At 46.6% G+C, this 21,984-nt stretch overlaps 1 protein-coding gene across 1 annotated transcript in view; it reads right to left on the bottom strand.

The window, feature by feature from the left end:
- The window catches only part of SCRN1 (secernin 1), a 76,501-nt gene that overhangs the window by 7,112 nt on the left and 47,405 nt on the right, over window positions 1-21,984 (bottom strand). The window contains exons 3-6 of the mRNA XM_075558228.1: window positions 16,860-17,041; window positions 10,530-10,732; window positions 7,209-7,403; window positions 5,011-5,176 (exon numbers count right to left, since the gene is read on the bottom strand). Of these exons, the coding sequence (XP_075414343.1) occupies window positions 5,011-5,176; window positions 7,209-7,403; window positions 10,530-10,732; window positions 16,860-17,041 (746 nt within the window). The remainder of the gene's footprint in view (window positions 1-5,010; window positions 5,177-7,208; window positions 7,404-10,529; window positions 10,733-16,859; window positions 17,042-21,984) is intronic.

The following is a 21,984-nucleotide window of genomic DNA, read 5'->3' as shown; positions in this document are numbered from 1 at the left end:
TCCAGGTCAGTCAGAACCCAAGGTACAAATTTCTGGGCTACCTTTCTCATTCCAAATCTTCCATTAGAACTTTTGAACCAAGCCCCAAGATAGTCCACATAACTTTCCCATCTCTTCAATGGTCCATTGTCAGTCTTCAAGCACAAGTACACGAATTTCATTTGACAGTTTTTTCTGATCAGTAAGTTGACAGACGTCAAGAACAAAGTTTGTCATCAATCAACATTTCACCTTTTTGGAAAGAGAAAACCACTCGTACCCTGGAGTTTTTCCTGTAGCGCTGTCCTTTTAAGCTGTGTTCAACATCACAACAGTTTCTGTGGCATTTTCCCCAAGCAGCAAACAAAATGTCACAGCCCCACACTGTTCTCTTTAAATCAGCCATCACAAAAAAATAAGGTTCGATTGAAATTGCTTTTATTAAAAAATTCACTGTGACCAGAGAGGACCTTCCCAGGCAATGCCACTGGGTGCACTAACTCAGAGTGAATGGTTCAATGCTCACCTAGTGGGAAAATGCATACTACAAAGGTTCTGCTCAGTCCAGTAAAATTCTGGGTTTTTTGGGGGTACCCCCATGTATTATCTCCTCTCCACACCAGGGAAAACTCCAGAGCAGAGCCTGGACCTGAGATGATGGTGTGAGACTGGCAGAGCACAGGCACCTTGAGTGTGTGTGTGTGTGTGTGTGTGTGTGTGTGTGTGTGTGTGTTTAATAATTGGATTTGGGTATTTTCTCTCTGCAGTGAGCTGGCATGTTAATACCCTCAGCCTTGAGGTTCCCAGGGCTTGAGGGAGCCAGGGCAGCTGTGCCCATGTACGTACCTCACAAATACTTTCCTGTACTCCATGACCTGATCATGGCTAGTAAGCAGTAGCCCTTCTTCTACGCAGTCATAGTCCCTGCACAAGAGTCTTTAGCGTCCCCTAAAGAGTCCCAGGTCCTACCTCGTTCCTCCTGAATCAGAATCTGCATTTCTACAAGGTCTCTGGGCGATTCCTATTCAAGTCTGAGGAATGCTATCAGAGACAAGAGGTGGGAATACGGACACCCTGATGGGACCCTGTCACAAGCTCCACTGCTAGTTGAAAGGGTGGCAGTTTCAACTCACCCAATCGCTCAGAAACACAAAGGCAAGATGATCTACTCCTGTAAAGGCTTTTCCAAAATAAAGCCTGAAACCCATTATTCCAACATGCAATGGCCACGTGGGACCGAGAACTGCGAAGCATAGGCTTTCCAAGGTGGTGCGCATTAAGGAAGCTGGCTGCTGCGTTTTTGCCCTAGGAGGCGGCTGATGGATTCAAACTGCCACACTGTCCGTTAACAGTGGAACAATTGAGCACTGCACACCTCGGGTTTTTTCCTGTAGAGACCTCAGCCTAGAAACCCAGAGGGAGCAGTTCTTCTTCAGTATCATGATGCCACCATGAGTCAAACTCAAGTCGGTGGCACTAACAACAACAATGAGAAGGAGCCTCTTAGGTCTGCTCAGAGATTTTCCATGGGAAACAGAACACTGGTTTATGGTGCCAATCTGGCCAATAGGAACATGGGGGGTTAATCAGGTGGCAGTTTGATCGAAGGGCAAAGAGATAAATGGCTCGGCAAGGCCCACCCCTCTCTCTCTTGCTCTCTGGATCAGACCAGTGTGCAGCTGCTTTAGCTAGTTCTCTGCCTCAACTTGTGAGCTACACTACCTGTGGGACAGCCAACTCATGGATCATATCACTAGAACTTGAGGTTCCTTCAGGACCTGCTTTGCCACGTTGCTGGGTTGTACATCACTTGAGCTTGAGGCTGGTGGATCCTGTCGTCTTGCATTGCTTGAGTTCAATATTCCACCCAGGCCTCCTTCACAAAACTCCTGAGCTGCTGACTGTTGCTGACCTGCCCTGCTGTCTGCTGCTTGTGAGCAGACTCTGCCTGCATTGCCTGAGGGAAGACTCAGCTCTCTGCTTCCTTGATATTGGACTTGGCCGCCCTCCTGAGTTGAAGTATTTCCAGTATATTAACTCTTCCATGAAAGTGAATTGCACTGAGTCCTCTATGGCTGTGTGCACTAATTAGCTGTTATAGTCCTTTGTGCTGTATAAATCTATCCTCTTATATACATAATCATAAGTGTCCTGGTTTCATTTCTCTAGAGAACCTTGCCTAACACACTCAGTGATTAAAGAGACTGATCACAGTATGCAAAATTGCGTGCTCAGATTGATTGAGTTTAAATACTAAAAGCAACAAAACCTTCTAAAAAGCTTACAAGTGGCTATCCAATACACAACAATTGATCTCTATCTGCTTGGAGGGAAAGAGAGAGGAAGGAAACTTAGCAGTACCAGCAGCAGCCTTCACGAACAACTGCCTCCTTTGCCATGAGACCAGAAGAACTAGATGGTGTCTGGCTGTGAATTTTGAACATCTTACTCAACGAGGCTATAGAAGACTCCTGATTGGAGGCGGAAATGCAGAACAGAATTTCAAATGCTCACGGAATACTGACTGAAACCTTGGAGGCTGGATGAATCCCCAAAAGTATTGCCCCGTTAATCTTTAAACCTTAAACCACAAAAGTGTTCCCTGAAATCTTCTTAAAACCAAACACTGGTGTAACGTAACTAGGAATGGCTGTCTGCCTTGAGCATTATATTCTTTTACACTCTGTCTGGATGGGACCAGATGGATAACAGCCATTCGAAAGGTTAGATAGGAAGCTTAGAGGTGAGTGAGTTTATGTTGGGCACGGAACGACTCAGCAAAAGAGGTTGACGGTGGTTGCTCTCATCCACTAATGAAATCACTGTCATGTCCACGTGGTTGTACTGGTCTCAACAACCATAAAACATAAAATGAGCTATTGCTGAAAAAGGGAGACTTTGCAACCCTGCCAGCACTGTGAGTGGTACTGATTAAAAATAAGGGATGCAGATAAATGTAGAAAATGGTTCCATCTTCAACCCAATCTACCGGGAAGCACAAGGCGAGCAGACTGGACTTAATGCCAAAGAGCCAAGAAAGCCTTACTAAGAATTTTATCTGCCCACCAACATTAGAAGATGGTCCCCACATATATGAAGCTTCAGTAAGTATTGGCTTCCCAAAGATCAGCACCAATTCACTTAAGCCAATGAGTGGTACTAAGTGTATGACAAAGGTACCAGTTGACTCAGCGGATTATTGATGGGTTGGGATTCAGTTTCTCAATAAAATGATAGGATTTTCATAATTCCTGCCATCTCTCAAACACTCAGACTTGTGCATCTTTTCTCGCCCTCAAACTTCCAGAGTTCTCCCTGCATAGGAGGAGGAAGGTTCAAAGAGAGGAAAAAGAATGGAGACCAAGCTATTAAAAACAGAAGTGTCTCTAAATGATACAGCGAACAAAGAAGAGAGTGTCAGACAAAACAGGAGTAAGATCTTGCCCTTTGGTCTCTAACATTGAGTCTTTTGCAAGGGCACTACACTGAAACTCCCTCCCGAAAATGTCTATAACACACTTTGCATTAGCAGAAATATGCCAAGTATGCCTAATTTTACTACGTGAAAACCTATGAGTAGAAAATACTTCCCTGCTGACAAAATACATTTTGGAACATGCCCAATTACAGGGAAACATCGAAATGTTGAATTAAAAAAAGAAAAATTCAAGCCCATGACAGCTCCACAGTAGGAAATGCAGTGCATTTAACCACAGAAGATAAAAATGGATGTTTTCTGAGAGGGCCTTAATCTTCTGCAAGGTTTGCTGCAATCAATTTAACCAAAAATAATTTTCTTGTAAAATAACTTGAAATTTTCCATTTCAAATCATAGCAAGAACACACACTTTCAGTATCAATAAGTTCCTCATAATGTGATTGAAATATGGAATGATATGATATATGTGTTGAATCCCAACTAATAATAATTTTTTTAAGTTCCTCATAATGCTCAGGAAAAAAAAATCATAGCAGACGATTTCCAGCCCATTTTCCTCATTGCATTACCTGTGTGCTTCAGCTTAGGAAATAAAACTCCTTTATATAAGTGCCCTGACATCCCAAAGCCCTGATTTATCAGTATCATTAAACTAAGGGTCTAAGGCATAAAGACCTAAGGCTTGGTATGATCATTCTAGATTTCAACCCATTCCATCCAAGACTCCTGTTCCCTAAAGAACAATGCCCATGACTGAGCGTTGCTGGTAACAGGAGTTTCTGTCAGCCTGGTGGATCAGAGGTCTTAATAAACCTGAACCTACCATGTATTTGACTTGGATTATCTCACTTGACCATCTTGTCAAGCATATAAAGGCTAGTATTATCCCCACTGTACAAATAAAGTGAAACTTAGGGAGATTAAATAATTTAGGAGCCTGGTGATGCTGTTAGATGAGTGTTGGAATGCTGACTGCAAGGTTGGTAGTTCAAATCCTCCAGCGACTTCTCGGGAGAAAAATGAGGCTATCTGTTCCCATAATAGCCTCAGAAACCCTATATTGGGGTAAGTGACAGAAGAGTGACTCAAAATAGTATCAGATTACTCTTATGTTCGTAAACATGGTACCAAACTACACTTTGGGTGTAGCACAGAGAGCAGAAATAACCCCCTGAAACACAATGCCTTAAAGAAATGGCTAGTGCACTTGAAGTTGCTTTGGTCTGTATAACCTCGGGACCATCTGTGCTCTGATTCATATGAAATGCCTATTTTGATCAATCTTGGGCCGTTCCCCTGTCTATCTCATTGTGTGTCTTATTCGTCTTTGCATCGTCAGATAGCGCACAAGCCTGGCCCAGGATACTCAGTGCACAACTGTTGAACTTACAACCAACCAACCATTTGATTTCATGATTGTGATATATACTATTTCACTAACACCAAGAACCTCACTTCTCCCACAAAGAGACAGAGAGAAACATGACCCTGCTAGACAAGTGTGGACATGGAACAGGATCGTAGGAAATGCATGGTGACCGGGCTTCCAGAGAAGAACATGTCCTGCCTGCTTGGCTGGGCGCTAGACAAACCTGGATGGATCTGGTGTCCCGGTGAAGTAGTGAATGCATGGTGAGCTTCTATTCTGAGGCAGGACGGACACAGTACTGGCTGTGGTGAGGAACGATTCTGAGTCTACACAGACTCCACTGGCTTTGTCACGTAAGATGTCAATCATAGTTTGTACAGTAATGCTTTCTGTAAAATAATAGAGATTAATAAGCGATAAAACAGTGGCTGGCTATTAACCCAAATCCATTCATTCCTGTTGCTTTATTTTTAAAAAATAATCAAACACACACACACAAAACAAAACAAAACCCTCATTACCATTGAGTTGATTCTGATACATAGGTGTTAGAATAAAACTACTACTTTGGGTTTCCTAGGCTTTAAATTTTAATGAGTGCAGAAAGCCTCAGCTTACTCCCTGAGAGTGACAGGTAGATTCGAACTGTTGATCTTGCAGTTAGTAGCCCAATGAGTAACCCACCACACCACTACAGAACCCCTGGAATTATAGCTGGTAACATTCCCATCTAGCTCTAGGCCGTATTTCCCAGTTTCCCTTGTGGCTAGAGTAGCCATGGGATAAGTTCTGGCCAATGAAAAAGTGGACAGAAATATATAAATTCTTTCATCATACCTATACAAAAGACTAAATTGCCTTCATTTTTTCTTGTTTTTCCCTTTCCACTGAATGATGGTTGTAAGCGAACCAAACGTGGAGGCCATGTGTGAGGCAGGACAAGCCAACCATACCTTTGGACTGTAACATGGCAGAGAACTAAGCTGCCATTTCCTTTGAGCCGGGCTATTTTGGGGTCTTTCTCTCTAATGTTTTCTGAATTAATGGACTTGGATCAGCAGCCAAGGGATTAAAAATCTCTTAAATCTCTTTCAATTTCTGCCTCTCAGTTTGTTCTTTGTCTTTTATTTGTTGGAGAAATTGTATTGGTTGACGATTTTTCCTTAGAAAACAGTTGACTTAGCAGATGGCATCACCGTGCTTTATACTCAATGTGCTCCTCTGTAATGGGAGTCTCCAAAAATGCCTTTGATGGAATTAAGAAGTAATGGAAATTTCCCCAAAGTTTCTTAAGAGCCCTCGTATTTTCTATGAGCTACAGCTTGGGTGCAAAGGACTGGCTAGGTTTGGGCTGGGTTGTCCTGGCGAGACTACATCACAGCAAGCACTGTACCCTTGCATCCAGCCAGCTTTGCTCTTTAACAAAAAGTCTTTTTTTTTTTTAAAACAAAAAAGCTTTGAGAATGGCTCTTAAAGTCGTCATTTTAAAATTTGGTAGTTTCTTAATCTCCCTCTTTATAATGTGTTAAGTTCCACAGCAAAAATTCTGATGCGTTTTTCTAAAACTGAGAATCGGCAAACTTTTTCATAGAGTAGGAAGAGCATTTTCGGCTTTTGAGCCATCTCCTGTCTGCTGCAACTTCTCTGTCATAATTGTGCAAATATTCAACGCTGTCTAGTATCGCCATAGCAACCATAAGTGATGCACACAGGAACGAGTGTGGCTGTATCTCATAAAACGTTATGGACACAACCAGTAGATGCCCAGGGGTGAGAGTTTGCTGATCTCTGTTCCAAATGACCTAATATCTCACTTGTCATTTTTTGTTTCACTAGCAAATATCATGTGATTTCATGTGATTTCACTCAGACCTCAAATCAAGAAGCTGCCCAGTCACCACATTGACCTAAATATGACTTCTGGTCAAATCACTGCTATGTAAAACATGATGACTCATGAAGAGACTTCCATCTAACAGTTCAACTGAACAAACCCTCAGGGGACAAAGGACTCTACAGGCATCGCCAGGAGACTCTGAGGTGAGTACAAGACACCTACCCTGCTCGCGAAGCTGAGCTAATAAGAGGACTGGGCAAGCGGAAACCACAGGGTGAAGATAAATCAAATGCACAGATGCTGGGATATGTGGAAGGCCATAATAATATTCTAAGAGACAGACACTATACAACAGTTTTTAAAGGCGAAATAATGCTATCAGGAGCAAAAAACTTCCATGGTTGATAAACCATGGTGGAAAGTCAATGGAAGTTGTCTTCTTTCCTGGTGTGATTTTTAGCACACGTTTGGTCCTCGCACACAAGCCCTCGTCTCTAACCGTCTGCATCGCTCACCATCCTGTCTGAAATAGATGAAAGACAAAGGGTAGGAGATAGAGAACTGTAAGGTAGGTACCAGCTCACCTTCCTGGTTTTCCAAGCTGTTTTTCCCTGCACAGCAGTCTCGATGGTTATCGGGTAGAGCGAAGACTTCAGAAAAATTGAACGTGTCCTCCCCCGTCCACCAGCCTTGACTCTGAGCATAATTCCTGAGTTCAGGGTGCTCCGCATCGATCTTCGTGGTGAGGGAAAGCTGATTGCAGATGGACTTCACTCCCTCTGCAGTTAGTTTGAAACACACGTGTAAGGAGTTCATCCGGACATAGGAACTGCCGGGAGCTTTCCTCTTCCTCACTGACACTAGCCACTTAAAAGCCAAACTCACTACCATGGAGCTGATTCCAAGTCATAGCAACCCTACAGGACAGAGCTGAACGGCCCCTGTGGGTTTCGGGACTGTAACTCTTTATGGGAGAAAGCCTCATCTTTCTCCCTCGGAGCAGCTGGTGGATTTGAACTGCCAACCTTGTAGTTAGCAGTCTAATGAATAACTCTCTACACCACCAGGGTTCCTGACTTTAACCACAGAAAGGAATCAACTCAATTTTTGAAATAGAGAAAAAAATAATCCTGTGTTTTCTTTCTAGAACACCTCCCAGAAGGTTTGGATTTGCATGACCTGGCATTATCATATTTTAAATGAGCAATAATCACTTTCCCGATCTTAAGTTCAGAATGAAAATGGAACATCCCAAGCTCTCCTGTTTAGCTACAAAACACTGACACCCCCATCCCCAAGGGGAGTGGTTCTTTGAAGGAGACACTGTGCTACTAAGAAGACCTATAAATGGTGAATTATAGAAACTCTCTTCCCTGATTTTGACTCTGTTGCACTTGGAGAAATCTTCCTCTCATCCGGCCCCACCCACTCAGGGATATCTACAGTTTTGAAAATATGTGCATGTGAAACCTCTTCATGCAACCTCTTTCCTGGTCCCCAAATTTAAAAAACAAAACAAAACAGCAGAATTCATAATCCTTTTTACAATAAAAGGATATGTGTGTGTGAAGTTTTTGTGAAAATATTTTTTTTAAAAGGCACATAGCTAGATAATCTGAAGCAAAGAGGCCAGCATTCTGAGTACATTCACTGCAATGCATAGGGTGTTTACTAGAAACTTCCCTATCAGTCAGCAGGCTTGAGAGGTCATCTCCAAAGGCTGAATTGAAAATCCCCATAGAGAGGGTGACTGGACTTTTCGGCTCAAAGGCACTGCCTAGACACAAGCACCACAAGCTACCTGTTGTAGCTCAAAAGGGCCCCTCGGAGTTACTGCTTCCAGGGTCTGCTGAGCTTCCTTCCAGATGGTTAAAGAACACATTGGAAAGAGAGCGCGCCAAAGTGAGAAGCTGCGACGAAGCTGCCCCTGCTGAACGCCTGCAACCCGAGTCAGGGTGCCGGACTGAGTCTTTCCAGGGCACTGCCCCACTGGGTGGCACTCCCTACATCAGCATCCTGCTGCCCACGGGACATGGGTCTTTTGCCATTCATCTTTTCAAAGGGCAATGTGAAGTGTCACATTATAATTTTTTTTGAAGTATAGTTTTAACCCTAAACGAATGACTTAGCTTTAATCCAAAAATAAGGGATTTTAACATGCATAGGAAGCAACCGAGAAAATCATTTTTTAAAGTTAATTTAAAAAGAAAATCTTGTGAACAACTCCACAGATGTTATTTTTCACCACCTAGAGTTGATGTGTAGTCATTTGCTTCCAAGTTTTCCAGTATTCAAGGTTCAAAGTCACTACATCCTACCATAATCATACAGCTACTGAGATCAGGGCACTTGAAATCAATGAGTCCGAGGAATTACTACATTAAAATTTTTTTTAATTTAAATATTTCTGTGAAAGATATGATTGGTTTTGAGGAGTTTGTTCAAAAGCTAAATTTTGAAGGGAGACTTGGCATTTGAAATGTAGTCAGAAATCAAAAGTTCAACTTAAAAGTATGAGACTGCTTTGAAGCAGGGAATGACTAGGCTGCTCCTTGCCACCAAGAGGTTTCCATGATAAATTCATCTTAGGAAGGTGTTTTATAAAGAAGTTTCACGTTCTTGTATTTCAAGACGTTTGGAGAGCTGGGGGCCCACAATGAGGCAGTGGTTTTCCACATACTGTGCCAGGACATGCTCGGCACCGGGCAGAGGCAGAGACCCCTGGGATTTCTGACAAGGCACTACCAGCCCTTCTGAATCCTTCTGGGGATTAGAAGAAGCCGTTCATCCCTCCAGGCAGACACAATCTTTGCACAGATAGGCCAGGAAACAACACGCTGGATTTCATGTACTGTCTGGTATTGAGTAAAATATGCTCAACCTTCACAGTTGCCTGGTCCCTGGACTGACTTTGAGTCGCTACACAGCTACCACAGTGGATCTGCTTTTAACTCAGGGCAGATTTGGTTCCGGTTACCTGAGGCAAGGTTTCAACCATCTCTAACATCAGTACTCAGGAAGTGGACGAGCTTCCTGGAAAACCCAGTGGAGGAAAATTCAGAGAATAAATGTAGCCTCTGCAAGTGTGCGGTGGTTGACTAGCCATGTCTGCCGGGGCACAGGCAGGGAGAGGAGAAGTGCAGACATCATGTGCTTGTCATCTGGTCCTGAGGGGTTTCACCAGCCAGTTGTCCCTTAGAATTTCCTCTTCCCTTTGTCATGAAGTCCCTTAAGCGCATTCCAGGATCCCCTCCGTTCCAAATGAAGATGCTGAGATGATGCGACAAGACTGCTCTGCCTTCACCCTAACACTTCCTTCCAGAATCAGTATAGGAGCAAGATACTGTAGAGAGACCACAGAGCAGGAATTCCATCCTCCTGGTGGACCACCTAGTCCTCTGCTCTTCCAAGAAGACAGGCTCACAGGGTAATGGCCCTGTTGGCCCAGCAGAGTATTCCGTGGTCTATGCACAGATCCAGATGGCCCATTCTAGAGGAATATCCCAAGCATAAGGAACAGCCCTTTCGAATCGATTCATTGTCCTATTGTGAAGGGAGAATCGCCATCCCCCTGGCCAAACAATAAAGTAACAACTTAGCTCATGAAACACCTGGGAGTCAAGATTGAGTCCTATCTAGAAAGCAAACAGAAACCATGAAATGTTAGGAGAGCCATTCCCAAGTGTCAACAGCTCTTTTGACTCCAGGTTCAAGGGACTCTGGGTTCTAATTGGGAAGCAAAAGTCCAAGAATGAGAGGCACATCTAGTCATGAAGAGCCAGCCCAGAGAGGGTCCGTGGCAGCAGCGGGACTGGACTAGGGCTAGGCGTGCACCTGCACGCTCCATTCACGCCCCAGCCTTTCCCCACCTCTAGAACCTTCCTTCACCGCTCGTGCCTGCTCACCTGTGATCTTCTCTGCCGCCCAGTACTTCCCTATGGTCTCAAGCACCCAGGCTTCGTCACGATCCACAATCAGATATGCACTCTGGAAGCTGTGGCAGGAGTTTGCATCTTCAAAATAATTTCCACCTTGTCCATGTTCTTCCAACAAGGAGACGATAACATCCAAGGCTTCTTTCGCTGTTGTCCCTCTTTCCAAACCAAGCCTGAAGGGCGAAAACAACAAGTTCACCTCAGTCATTTCAAAATAAGTGGTCATTTCCACAGTCATGAACGATTGAGACAAGGCTAAGTTCTGAATCCTGGCAGCGTGTGTAAATCTGTTAATACCTAGACAAATACCAGAAACTGATCAAGTACATGGAAGGCAGAATGTATGTCCCACATACTCAGGTAACCATCGGCAGTACTTTCTGTCTTTGGACAAAACCCCATCCAACAGAGAGTCGGGAATCTAGTAGGCGTCTCCCCAGTGGAAGACCCCAGCCATCTCTTTCCTGGCTCTGCCCCCCATATCGATGCCCAGGTTTTCAAAGACTGATTTCTCCAGAAGTTGAGCTCCAGGCCTCTCTTTCAAGCTACCTCGGGGTGCGACTCAAACGTCCATCCTTTCAGTTAACAGTACATTAACTCTGTTCCACACAGAGAAGCTCTGCCCTGACCTGGGGGAAGCAAGAGCAAACAAGGGTGCCGTGAGCACCATAAAACTGGGAGCTGTCGCACCAGGGAGTCCTCCTCCTCCTTTCCACAGGCTCCCCAGTGGGCCCACATTCCAGGCAGAATCCTGTTCCCCAGGCCCAACCTGTCCTGCAAATATGTGCCCAACCCAAACCAACTCATTGCCACAGAGTCACTTCCGACTTAGAGTGACCCCATAGGGCAGAGCAGAACTGCCCCTGGAGGTTTCCAAGACTTTAATCTTTATAAGAGTAGAAAGCCTCATCTTTCCCCCATGGAGCAGCTGGTGGTTTTGATCTGCTGACCTTGTGGTTAATAGGCCCATGTGTAACCCACTACGCCACCAGGGTTCCAGGAGCATAGAACGCCTGTTGTCCTTAGTTGTTCTTGAGTCAGCTCCCACGCATGGTGACCCCGTGTGTGCTGAGTAACAGCTTTCCAGGCTGAGATCCTTTCGGAAGAAGACCACCGGCCTGTCTTTCATGTTGCCTCTGGGGGGGTTCACACCACAAACTCTTGGTCTAGTGGACCAGCATCTAGCCATGTGTACCCTGGCTTCATCTGTGGGCACCTTCCAAGCAGCAAGAGCCCTGTCTTTCGAAGCGGCCCCTTCTTCTTGCTTAGTTTCTAACTTGATCTTCCTGCCTTCGCTTTCCCTGATGCTCTGCCTGCCCATAGCTCATGCTCAGGGTCCCAGCACCAGCGTGCCTCAAACAGTTCATGGAAAAAATGAAACTGAAAGAGACCGGCATTTCCCCACAAACTTTGTGTAGCCCCCTGTACTTTCACTGGCCCCTGTCACTGACTCTGGTGTCCCCATGCGCACAGCTTCTGAGCAGGACCTCAGCACCCATCCAGGCACCATTCTGACTTCACCCTCGGAGCCCTCGTGCCTGGACCACCGGTAAAGGGTATTCCGTCTCCCACCTGATCTCCCTGCCAAGGGATGGGGACAGACCAAGCCCCGCACCTGTCCGAGGGCCTGAACGGCACTAGCCTTGTCCATTGTCCACCGAGACTGAGAGATGCGGGTGCATCACAAGTCACCGGGTGCAGACACAGCTTCCAAGTGGATTGTTCTAGTTGGAGCTCCTGTTGAGAATAGCCAGGTCCACTCCAGACACACTGACTCAGAATCCACATTGTAACAAGACCCTCTGAAGAGTCCTGTGCCTTTATAACAAGCAGAGGTGGAGGCGGGGGGTGCGGGCGAGGGAGATCTATAAGAATCCTTTTGGTGTCTCCCCTGATCTAACTCGTTAGGTCGCGAACTCATCTGAGAGTTTTCCCTCGCCTTAATAAAGCCTCGCTACGCTTCTTTTTTTTTAAAAAAGAATCATTTCGTGATCTTGTTAAAATGGACATACACATGTGTGGCAGGGGGTGAAACAGGAGTGAAGTGCTTCAAAGCCTTGGGTTCAGGGGAGATGCCAGAGGCTGGGCAGTGGGGTGATCTGGGTCCTGGGAGCCATGGGGTTGAGGGAGCCTGGGTCCAGGGATCAGGGGGATCTTGTCCATGGGGTTAAGGGGATCTAGGTCCACAGTTTGAAGTGATCGACATCCAGGAGTCACCAAAGTGACTTTTTAAAGCCTTTGACACAATTGCCTCACCTCTTCGATGGTGGAGTGATGATGTGAAGTGATGATGGAGGTCTTATCTTGCTGGGCCGCATTCCAAGTTTTTAGTGGCTATATCTGAGCAATGGCGTGACAGGGCTGGGGGAGGGATGAGCTTACACAGGCCAAGGTGAGAGTCCTATTCTGGAATTTACCATTAATGCACAGGTTCCTTCCAAAGCACGGGCAAGGGCTTTGTCTGAGTTGTTCAGTTTTACCGTGAGATAGCCCTGAATTCAAAGCCTACTTTTATGGGTGAGATAGTTAAAGATTATGTGCCAACCTGGCCAATAAACACATGTGGGGTTAATTGAAGGGCGGAGAGATAAATGGCTCAGTGAGCCTCACCTTTCTAGTTCTCAGGTCTCTTGCTTTCTGATGGCCGGACTGGGTGTAGCTGCCTTAGCAAGTTCCTTACTTCACCTGGCAAGGCTCACTTCCTGCAAGGCATCCCCGAGAAGGAGCCACATGGACCTACCCTGATGCAGCCCTGGGAGCTGGAGCAACTGTGTAGAGACCCCTGCCAGCGTTGAGATGCTTACACATTCACTGGCTCGACTTTCCTCTTGCAGTTGGCATCATTGTGTGTGTGTGTGTGTGTGTGTGTGTGTGTGTGTGTGTGTGTGTTGTGAGACTGAGGAGGACTTTGTGGACTGGTGTCGGCTATATGGGATAATGTTGGACTTGTGGGCTTGGGCAGCACTGTGTTGGGATGTTTTCTTGATGTGCACTTACCTTTTATATAAAACCCTCTCTTATACATATGAGTTTCTGTGGATTTTTTTCTCTAATGTAATGGGAAATCACAGTCACCTCCCTATTTGGGCCCCAAGACCTTCTCAAAATATCTCAAGGTCACTCTGCCCTTAGCTGAGAGGTCAACCACACAGCCCACAGGAGGGTGAACACGTCTGTGCATCCCTAGCGTACAGCCCTTTGCTTAAGAGCCAATTGCTTATCTCTTTGAGATATGCACCTCCCTAGACTCAGGAAGCAAATACGGAAAAGCAAAGTTAGAAAATTGGATTAATGATAGACCGTTGATCCTTTGAGAGAGTCATGGAAACAGCAGGGGAGCACTGAGTCTCTGTTAGTGGCGGTGGAATATTTGGAAATAGACTGAGATGATGGATGCGCAACCTGATTAATGTGTACCGTGTCCATAGCCCACTATCACCGGAGCTGTTCTGGAAACAGCTAGCATCTGACACAGCGTAGAAGCAAGGACCGAGGACATCGTGCTATTCTGTGCAGCCACTGAACATCCAGTTGAAAGGACACAACCAATTAATAGAAAGTTGGTTCTCAACCTTTACCAGGGACCAAAGTCATTTGCTGGGTGTGTTAAACCACCGCAGGTCTGAGGCTGCAGAAGTTACATTGCCAGCAAGTGCTCCATAATGCGGGTGCCACACACCCACACACCACACTCGAGAACCACTGCTCTCACCTTCCTGCTCAGCTTTGGTGCGTAGGGCCACCATGCCAGCATCATCTAGGAGCTTAATATAAGCAGAAAAGTCCAAAAGCATTGCTACAAGGCCATATAACTATTTGTTAAACAAACATAGAGACGTGTGAAGCTATTGTTTCCCAACCTCCCCTCCATCGATGTCCATGTCCTTCTGAAGGTGACATTCTGATCCCTCTAACCCAGCGGTTCTCAACCGGTGGGTTGTGACCCCTTTGGGGGGTCAAACGACCCTTTCACAGGGGTTGCCCGATTCATAACAGTAGCAAAATGACAGTGATGGAGTAGCAATGAAAATAATGTTATGGTTGGGGGGGGGGGTCACCACAATATGAGGAACTGTATGAAAGGGTTGCGGCATGAGGAAGGGTGAGAACCACTGCTCTAACTCTTCCCCCAAGAATTCTGTGTCTTCCCTTGACACCACGCCAAAGGGGCAATCTGGGCATCCTTGAAAGAGTCAAATTGTGTTTCTTGGGAATGGTTTCATTTTGTTTTTTATTTTGGGAACACGGAGAATTCTGAAGGCCTAGCTGAAGGTTGGAGGGGGGATAGGTTAAGGTTTCTTGTCAGACAGCTCTGGCTGCCCTCAAAGCATGAACGGATTCATTGTCATGGGAGAAAAAGTCAACAAGCACACCTACATTTCCCTAGTCTTTGTCTTAACCATGTGATTTCCTGTTTTCTTAAAACTTCTTCATAAGAAATCCCCAGGATTGTCCTGCATCCTTTGAGAAAATCTATCAAGACTACCAGTTTGGAAGAATAAAAAAAACCAGTTGTCATAACTTTCTCAGTTCACCTCTCAACCTTGAACTTAATTGGCCAGTAGATTCCCTTGAGATGTACTGTTTTATTGTTTTTTTATTTGATTTTTAATAAGTGCTTTTGGGGTTCTTAGAGCTCTCATCACAATCCATACATGTCCCCAGTGTGTCAAGCACATTTGTGTATACACTGCCATCCTCATTTTCAAAGCATGGGACCCACTGTTTGGATCAGACCTTTTTGAAGCTGCCTACAGAAACGAAGGGTGTTACTAAGAGAACTTGTCTGCAGCCATCTACTGATGTGACACATGTTTAAGCATGTTTTGTTCGGGATAAACTCATTCGTGTATGAACTGGTACACTAGTTCCAGTGCTTTTGCCTCACTGTCATAGGAAGTCTTCTGGCCTCTTGATCACATTTAGGATTGGTTTGGTATGCATCTGTCTCTCCTTGACTAAACTGTTCACTGCCTGTGTCCAGCCAAGACCAGACATTGACCTCCTGGAGATCCAATCAAGGTGGCCCCCACCCACCCAGAGGAATCTACCAGGTGGAAGGGCTTCATCTCGCCCCCTTTTTACGGCAACAGCCAATCATGGCTAGCCAGGAACGGAGTTAAAATTAAAAGGCCAAGATGAAATCTTCACCCTCTCATCAATCTTGACACCTGTTATTGTCCCAGACTTTGCTAACAATCCCAGTACCAATTATGTTCCAAATATAGATTCTCCGGTCCACATTTTCAGCTGTGTAGATCCAGGTCAAAGACAGCTGTGTTTCACAGCACTCTCAAATGTCCCCAGGCTGGGGAATCTCTCAATAGCCAGCACTGTTTGCCGAACCCAGACCTGAAAGGCGTGCCGTTCGTAGGCTACAAGTCTCACATTGTCTAGAGATACCTCTCTCCCATTGTTGCCCTGAACATTGCCTCGAAGTTTATATCAAAGGCTCTACTACGGGGAGGTCTTATAAAATATAAAATGTAGTGGAGGGCACCACAGTCCATTAGCATGACATAGTCAACAACAAAAATGTCCTACATCCTCCTTTGGGAGCACTGACAGGTCTTAAAGCTTGTGTGTCACTATCGAAGATACAACTATTGGTCTGTCCCTGTCCTGAGGAACAAAGAATGAAGAATATCAAACATGTATGGAAATGATTGGTTTCATGAACTAACGGACCATATGAACACCAGTCTTCGTGACCCTGAGACCAGAAGAACTAGATGGTGCCTGGCTCCCACTACCAACTGCTCTGAAAGGGGTCAAAGTAGAAGGGAGAAAAATGTGGAACAAAATTCAAAATCACACACACAAAAAAGACCAAGCTTTCTGGTTGGATCAAGACAGGTGGGACTCCCCAAGACAATGGTCATTAGTCATCTTCCCCCCTGCCACATACACAAACCCCATAGCTCCATTTTCAGCCAAACAACAGACAAGCCAACGAGAGAGACGTTAACACTAGTGAGGTATGCACACCTTGGGGTAACCAGCCATTTGAAATCAAAAGGGCAGCATTTCCCCAAGAACAAAGTCCCAAAGGGTTAGAAAGAAAGAGGAATGTAAACTGTAAACACAGGGAGGGGGTGATGGGACACTGTGGGGCCCGCAACCAATGAGGCGAAACAAAATGTGTGTGAGTTGTGGAATACAAAACTGATCTGCTCTGTAACCTTTTACCCAATTCGCAATAAAAAGTTAAAATACACACACACACAATTTGGGGAGGATAAATCCTGTCCAGACCCTCAGCCTGTTTCAAGGAATCACTGTGTGCTCCAGCCTCCCTACCTGACCAGGTCCATGCCCAGTAAGGCTTCGGTCTCGGCAGCAGGTTCCCTGGTGTTGATGGCTTCATTGGCTATGCACACTCCATGCTCATTGGCTCCCATTTCTGCCCCCCACAGCCAGGCAGGCCTGCTGATCACAATGGCGTGGGTCCTCGGAACTTGGTCGATGGAGATGTAAGTACACTGAAAAACGAAGACACCGAAGAAAAGGCCGTCAACAACCAGGCACTGAGTGTTCGCCTGCGTATTTTCATTCATCTCCTCATCAAACCTAGAGCCAAATCACAAAGGGCCTTGTTGGGAACACTCACACTGCAAGGTCACCCTCAGTCCCAACGCAACCGGAAGGTCTCCAGAGAGGGGCACGGTCCTGGTACCAGCTCCGTTTTCCATCTCTGGCTCATGACTTTCTTGCCACAGAGCTTGTGTGTGCGGGAATCATGTTCTCCAACCAGGAGGTCAGCTACCCCGACATTGTGCTCTCCTCTGTGCCCGGGCGTCTCCAAGGCCATGGGTGCCAGTCAGCACCTCAAACCAACGCCACTCTACACTCTCATTTGCAAAAAGCTGCTACATCGGTGGTTTCCAATGTTTTTAAACTTACATAGTCCGATCTTCAAAAAGAAGCTTTGTGAGGTGGGGGAGGGGGCTGACAGCAATGATGGATGTAGAACCCCCTCGAGGGGGACAAATAACAGAACTGTGGGTGAAGGGATACATCAGATGGCATAACATACACATGTGTGTCATTATGTTATTGTATGTATATTTAATAACACATGCCTATATGTCATTATGTGTATATTTAATAACACATACCTATATGTTATTAAAGGTTCACCAGGGTGGCAGGATGGGGAAGGGGGAGAATAAGAGGAGCTGATATCAAGGGGCTCGAGGAGAAAGAAAATGCCTTGAGAAGGACGGTGGCAGCATCTGTACAGGTTTGCTTGATATAATTGATTTATGCATTGTTATAATAGCCATAAGAGCCCCCAATAAAATGATCAATAAAAAAACAAAAACAAGAAGCAGCAGCTTTCTGCAGAAGAAGCCTAACGCTGAAAGCACATGAAAGTGAAGACGGTTGGTCTGGGAAAGGGGTGAGGGGTGGGGGCCGCTGAGAAAGACAAGGCTTTCTGCCCCATAAAGATTAGCAGCCTCGGAAATTCAAAGGTTCCTATAGAGTCGTCGTCAGGAGTTACGATGGGTGGATGGGTGCGATGGCAGAGCGAGGCTCCAAGCAAGGGTCCCTAGGGTTCCCTGGCACAGGACAACCTCCAGCCTCCCTGCGCACGCACTACTAGCTAGAAACTGACAGTAACCCTTTCCAGCACTACCGCAGGACTGCACAGCTTCCTCACGGGCAGCGCTGCCTGGCTGTCCCATCTGATTCAAAACCAGAAGGAAGCAGTCCCGGGGGGGTGGGGGGGTGTGGATTCCTGGGCGCTGTCTGCCCAACAGCACCCTTCACTCGCAGTGTGTGTATCTCACCTTTTGCAGGATGCGGTGTTTTACCTGGAAGAGGGAAGAGCGAATCTGGCTCGAACTATTTCTCTGCAAGCGTTTTTAGCCTCTGAGTCCCTTCCGCCACACAACACAACAAAACAGGCAGAGGGGGTGCTGGCGGGGCTGGGTGCGGGCATGCACACAGAGCCCGCCCTGCTGCCTGGTCCTCCTTTCCTCCTCCCCCCTTGTGGCCCATGGGGGACTCCCTGGAGCACTTAGAAAACCACTCATTATCCTTGACTATCCCCAAGGGACCTCTCCGCTCTGCCATTCTACACAGACTCTTTGTTGTAGAGGTTGCAGTATGGAAATCAGGGCTGGAAATTATACAGAGCCCCTAAGCTCTCCAGGGAGAATTCTCTGCACTGGCAGCAGCCATTTCCATTTTCAATGGCGCGGCTGAAAGCCCTGATAGACTGCAGTTTAAAACCTTTCTTTGGTTCAACACCCAGCCACAATGACTGAATGCAAACCAGAGCACTACTGTGCATTGATCCCCCTAAGCCTGAGCTGAGATGGGCTCAGCATGCACCTTAGTTTGCTGGGTGACTCCCCCATCTCCACGCCCCACTGTTCTTCATCGGGTCACTCTGTACCTCTTGATAAGCAGTGTTTGCTAAAGGAAAGCTCCTGAAGCTCAGAGGCCGGCAAGAGTGCCTTGAATTTGAAATGGCAAATTGATAGGAAAATATACGTGTTAAAGTATTTTCCCACATTCAACACCCAAAGTTAGCTACTTAAAAAGGTTCTTCTAGATCAGGGGTCCTCAAACTTTTTAAACAGGGGGCCAGTTCACTGTCCCTCAGACTATAGTTAAAAAAAAAACTATGAACAAGTTCCTGTGCACACTGCACATTTGTTAAGGGTGGAGACAGACCCAGTCATGACACGGCGGCCTGCTGGGTCTCCTTGCTTCATTAGTTTCCAGCCGGTCAGTTCTGAAAGGTGGAGAGGGTAAGGCAGGAGAGGGTGAGGCCGCCACCAGGAGCTCTGGACAGACTCTCCTAGGGCAGGCTTGGCAGGTACAGACTGGGGGACAAGACCTCCCAGGCCCCACCGGGGACTGGTAGGAAGACCATGGACCAGTGGCTGCTCCCCCATACACAGATGGAGACCTGGGGTTCAGGGTCTGTGCCATGGGCCTGCATGCCCCAGCAGGTCACAGACCATCAGTGCCCTGGTGAGCCTGGAAGGATTTGACCAGAGCGATTCATGCAGTGACCCGGCTGGAGCCGCCGACTGGGACATGGCCTTGTAGTGGTTGCATCTGCTCACACAACTTAGGGGGTCAGCACGGGCCCTGGTGAGGACTGGAGCCCCTTTGGGAATTGGGGCTCATAGGGGTAAGACCAGACAGGCAGGGAGGGGCCGCCAGGCTGAGGAGAGAAGCCAAGGGTGTTATGTCTTTCAAGACACAGACACCCTAAGACCAGAGTCCCAGCCTCGAGCCTGGGAGACCAAGATGAACCAGCCCTCGGCCTCATCCTGGCACAGGGCATAGGGTCGTTAGGAAACACCGTCCGCCCCCCCACCCTCCACCCAGACCTCCCTGCCTGAAGGTCAGTAGGCTGTAGTTCTAAAGGGGGGTGACCAATGCATGTGGCTGCTTGGGGTCGGGCTGCCCGCTTACTTCCCCTGGGAGGCATATGTGTTGCCTTTAGGGATGAACTTCAGGGAGCTGCGTGGCCAAGGCCATGGCCGCATTTACCACAGGACACCTTAAAGGCATCGGGCTGATTGCGCTCAGGCTGCTCGGCCATGCTGTCATCATGGGCAGTCTCCGTGAAGGCTGGCCACGGCCACGAGTGCTCGCACGTGGAGCGGCTACACTTGGCACACACTGAGACAGCGGGTTCAAGGTGATTCTGGAAAACCTCGCCCCTGGAGAAGCTGCAGAAAGACATAGTGCTACCAGGTTCCCATCCCCTCTCACACTCCGACAGCTCTGACAGCTCCGACCCCACCCCACAGATCTTATTTTGAAGTAAAAAACAAAACGGGCAAAAACACCTGGCGGGCCGGATAAATGTCCTCGGGGGCGCATGTGGCCCGCAGTTTGAGGACCCCTGTTCTACATGGTTCATAACATTGGACTGCAGGCTTAAAATTTCCTAATAAACGCAAGGGACCTTAAAAGAATTCTTGGGGAAATCCCATTATCATTTTTAAAAATCCCATTATCTTTTCTTCCCATTTTTTTCCACAAGCTTTTGGAAGTCTCTTCGTATTTGACTTTAGAAGAATAAAACTCTGATTTTAACTATGAAATTTGACTAAGAAATGGACATTTTCAGGTTTTTTTAATGCGAAGTACCAAAAACAGTATTTGTCTATATCAGCAGCAGACTGAAAAAGCTGTTTTCTAAACATCATGATAATGAAAACAGAAATCATTTCACATCTTAACATTTAGAATAAAGTCGTTGTTGTTATATATATATATATTTTTTTTTAAGAAATCTTCTAAAGCAAAAAGGTGGCAGAGTCAAACCGGCAATCCTTTAAGCCATGGGCTTCTGTGTTCTAAATGTCACTGAGGTTTGTCTCTCAAGCTGCATTCTTAGCGAGAAGTGGTCCAGGCACAGAGCACCTACTTCCCACCCGCTTGTGCCTACAAGGCAGCAGGGACAGAGCCTGCCTTGAAAAGAAGACTACACAGGGAAGGAATCTCATTTTCTTAAATACAGATAGATTATAACATTTTTAAAAAGCAGTAAAGAAAAGAAAGGGGAAGTTAATAATGGGCTTGTTTTCCATTTAATGTTTGCACACCAGTCTCAAAGACATTCTTTGCAGAGCACCAATGACAATCAAGGCATTTTATTGTCCATCGGCTATGGACATGTGGAAGCTGGACAATGAATAAGGCAGACCAAAGAAGAGCCGGCGATGCCTTTGAACCGCAGTGTGGGTAAAGAATGCTCAGGGTACCACGGACTGCAGAAGAACCAACCACTTTGTCTAGGAAGAAGGACAGCCAGAATGTACCGCAGACTCGAGGGCAGGGAGGCTGCATCTCACGGACTTTGGACAAGTTGCCAGGAGAGACCAGCTCCTGGAAAAGGACATCTGGGCTGGTCAGGCATCACGGTATCCCAGGTAGAGGTGAGACCCCAAGAAAAGAGAGGGATGGGAGTGTCATAGGTAGGTGCCTGGCCCATAGGGAGGTCCCCACTGTGCCACTTAGGGGAGCCCTTAGGATGGCATTGAGCGTGAAACGGCAAGGACTCAATGAATGCTAGTGCTGAAAACGTTGAAATGGAATTAAAAGACAAAACACCTGGTCTCTGTGGGAATTCAAAATGTATGCAGCCAACATAACCTTTTTCAGGCCAAAATCAGTCTCATGAGGACGGAAGGGGACCTCCAAGTGGCCAAATGGGGTGACCTAGCCCTTGCTAGCCACTGGGATGCAGGCTGCTCCTACCAGTCGGCCCTCCTGTGCTAGGGAGCTGGGGCATCCCTAAGCCTGAGAGCATCTTTGTCATGGACTGCAGAAGCCTGGGCCGAACAAAGGCTCTCTGTAATACCCCCCACACAGCCTTCATTGTGCCTGCCAGTGGGAGTCCCTGGTGGTATAGAGGCCACCCAGAAGGGCCTGGAGGGAAAAAAACCAC

Source organism: Tenrec ecaudatus, chromosome 9, assembly GCF_050624435.1.
Source record: "Tenrec ecaudatus isolate mTenEca1 chromosome 9, mTenEca1.hap1, whole genome shotgun sequence".
NCBI classification, from domain to species: Eukaryota; Metazoa; Chordata; class Mammalia; order Afrosoricida; family Tenrecidae; genus Tenrec; species Tenrec ecaudatus.
The sequence above is the reverse complement of the archived record's forward strand: the minus strand, read 5'-3'. Positions and strand labels throughout refer to the sequence as shown.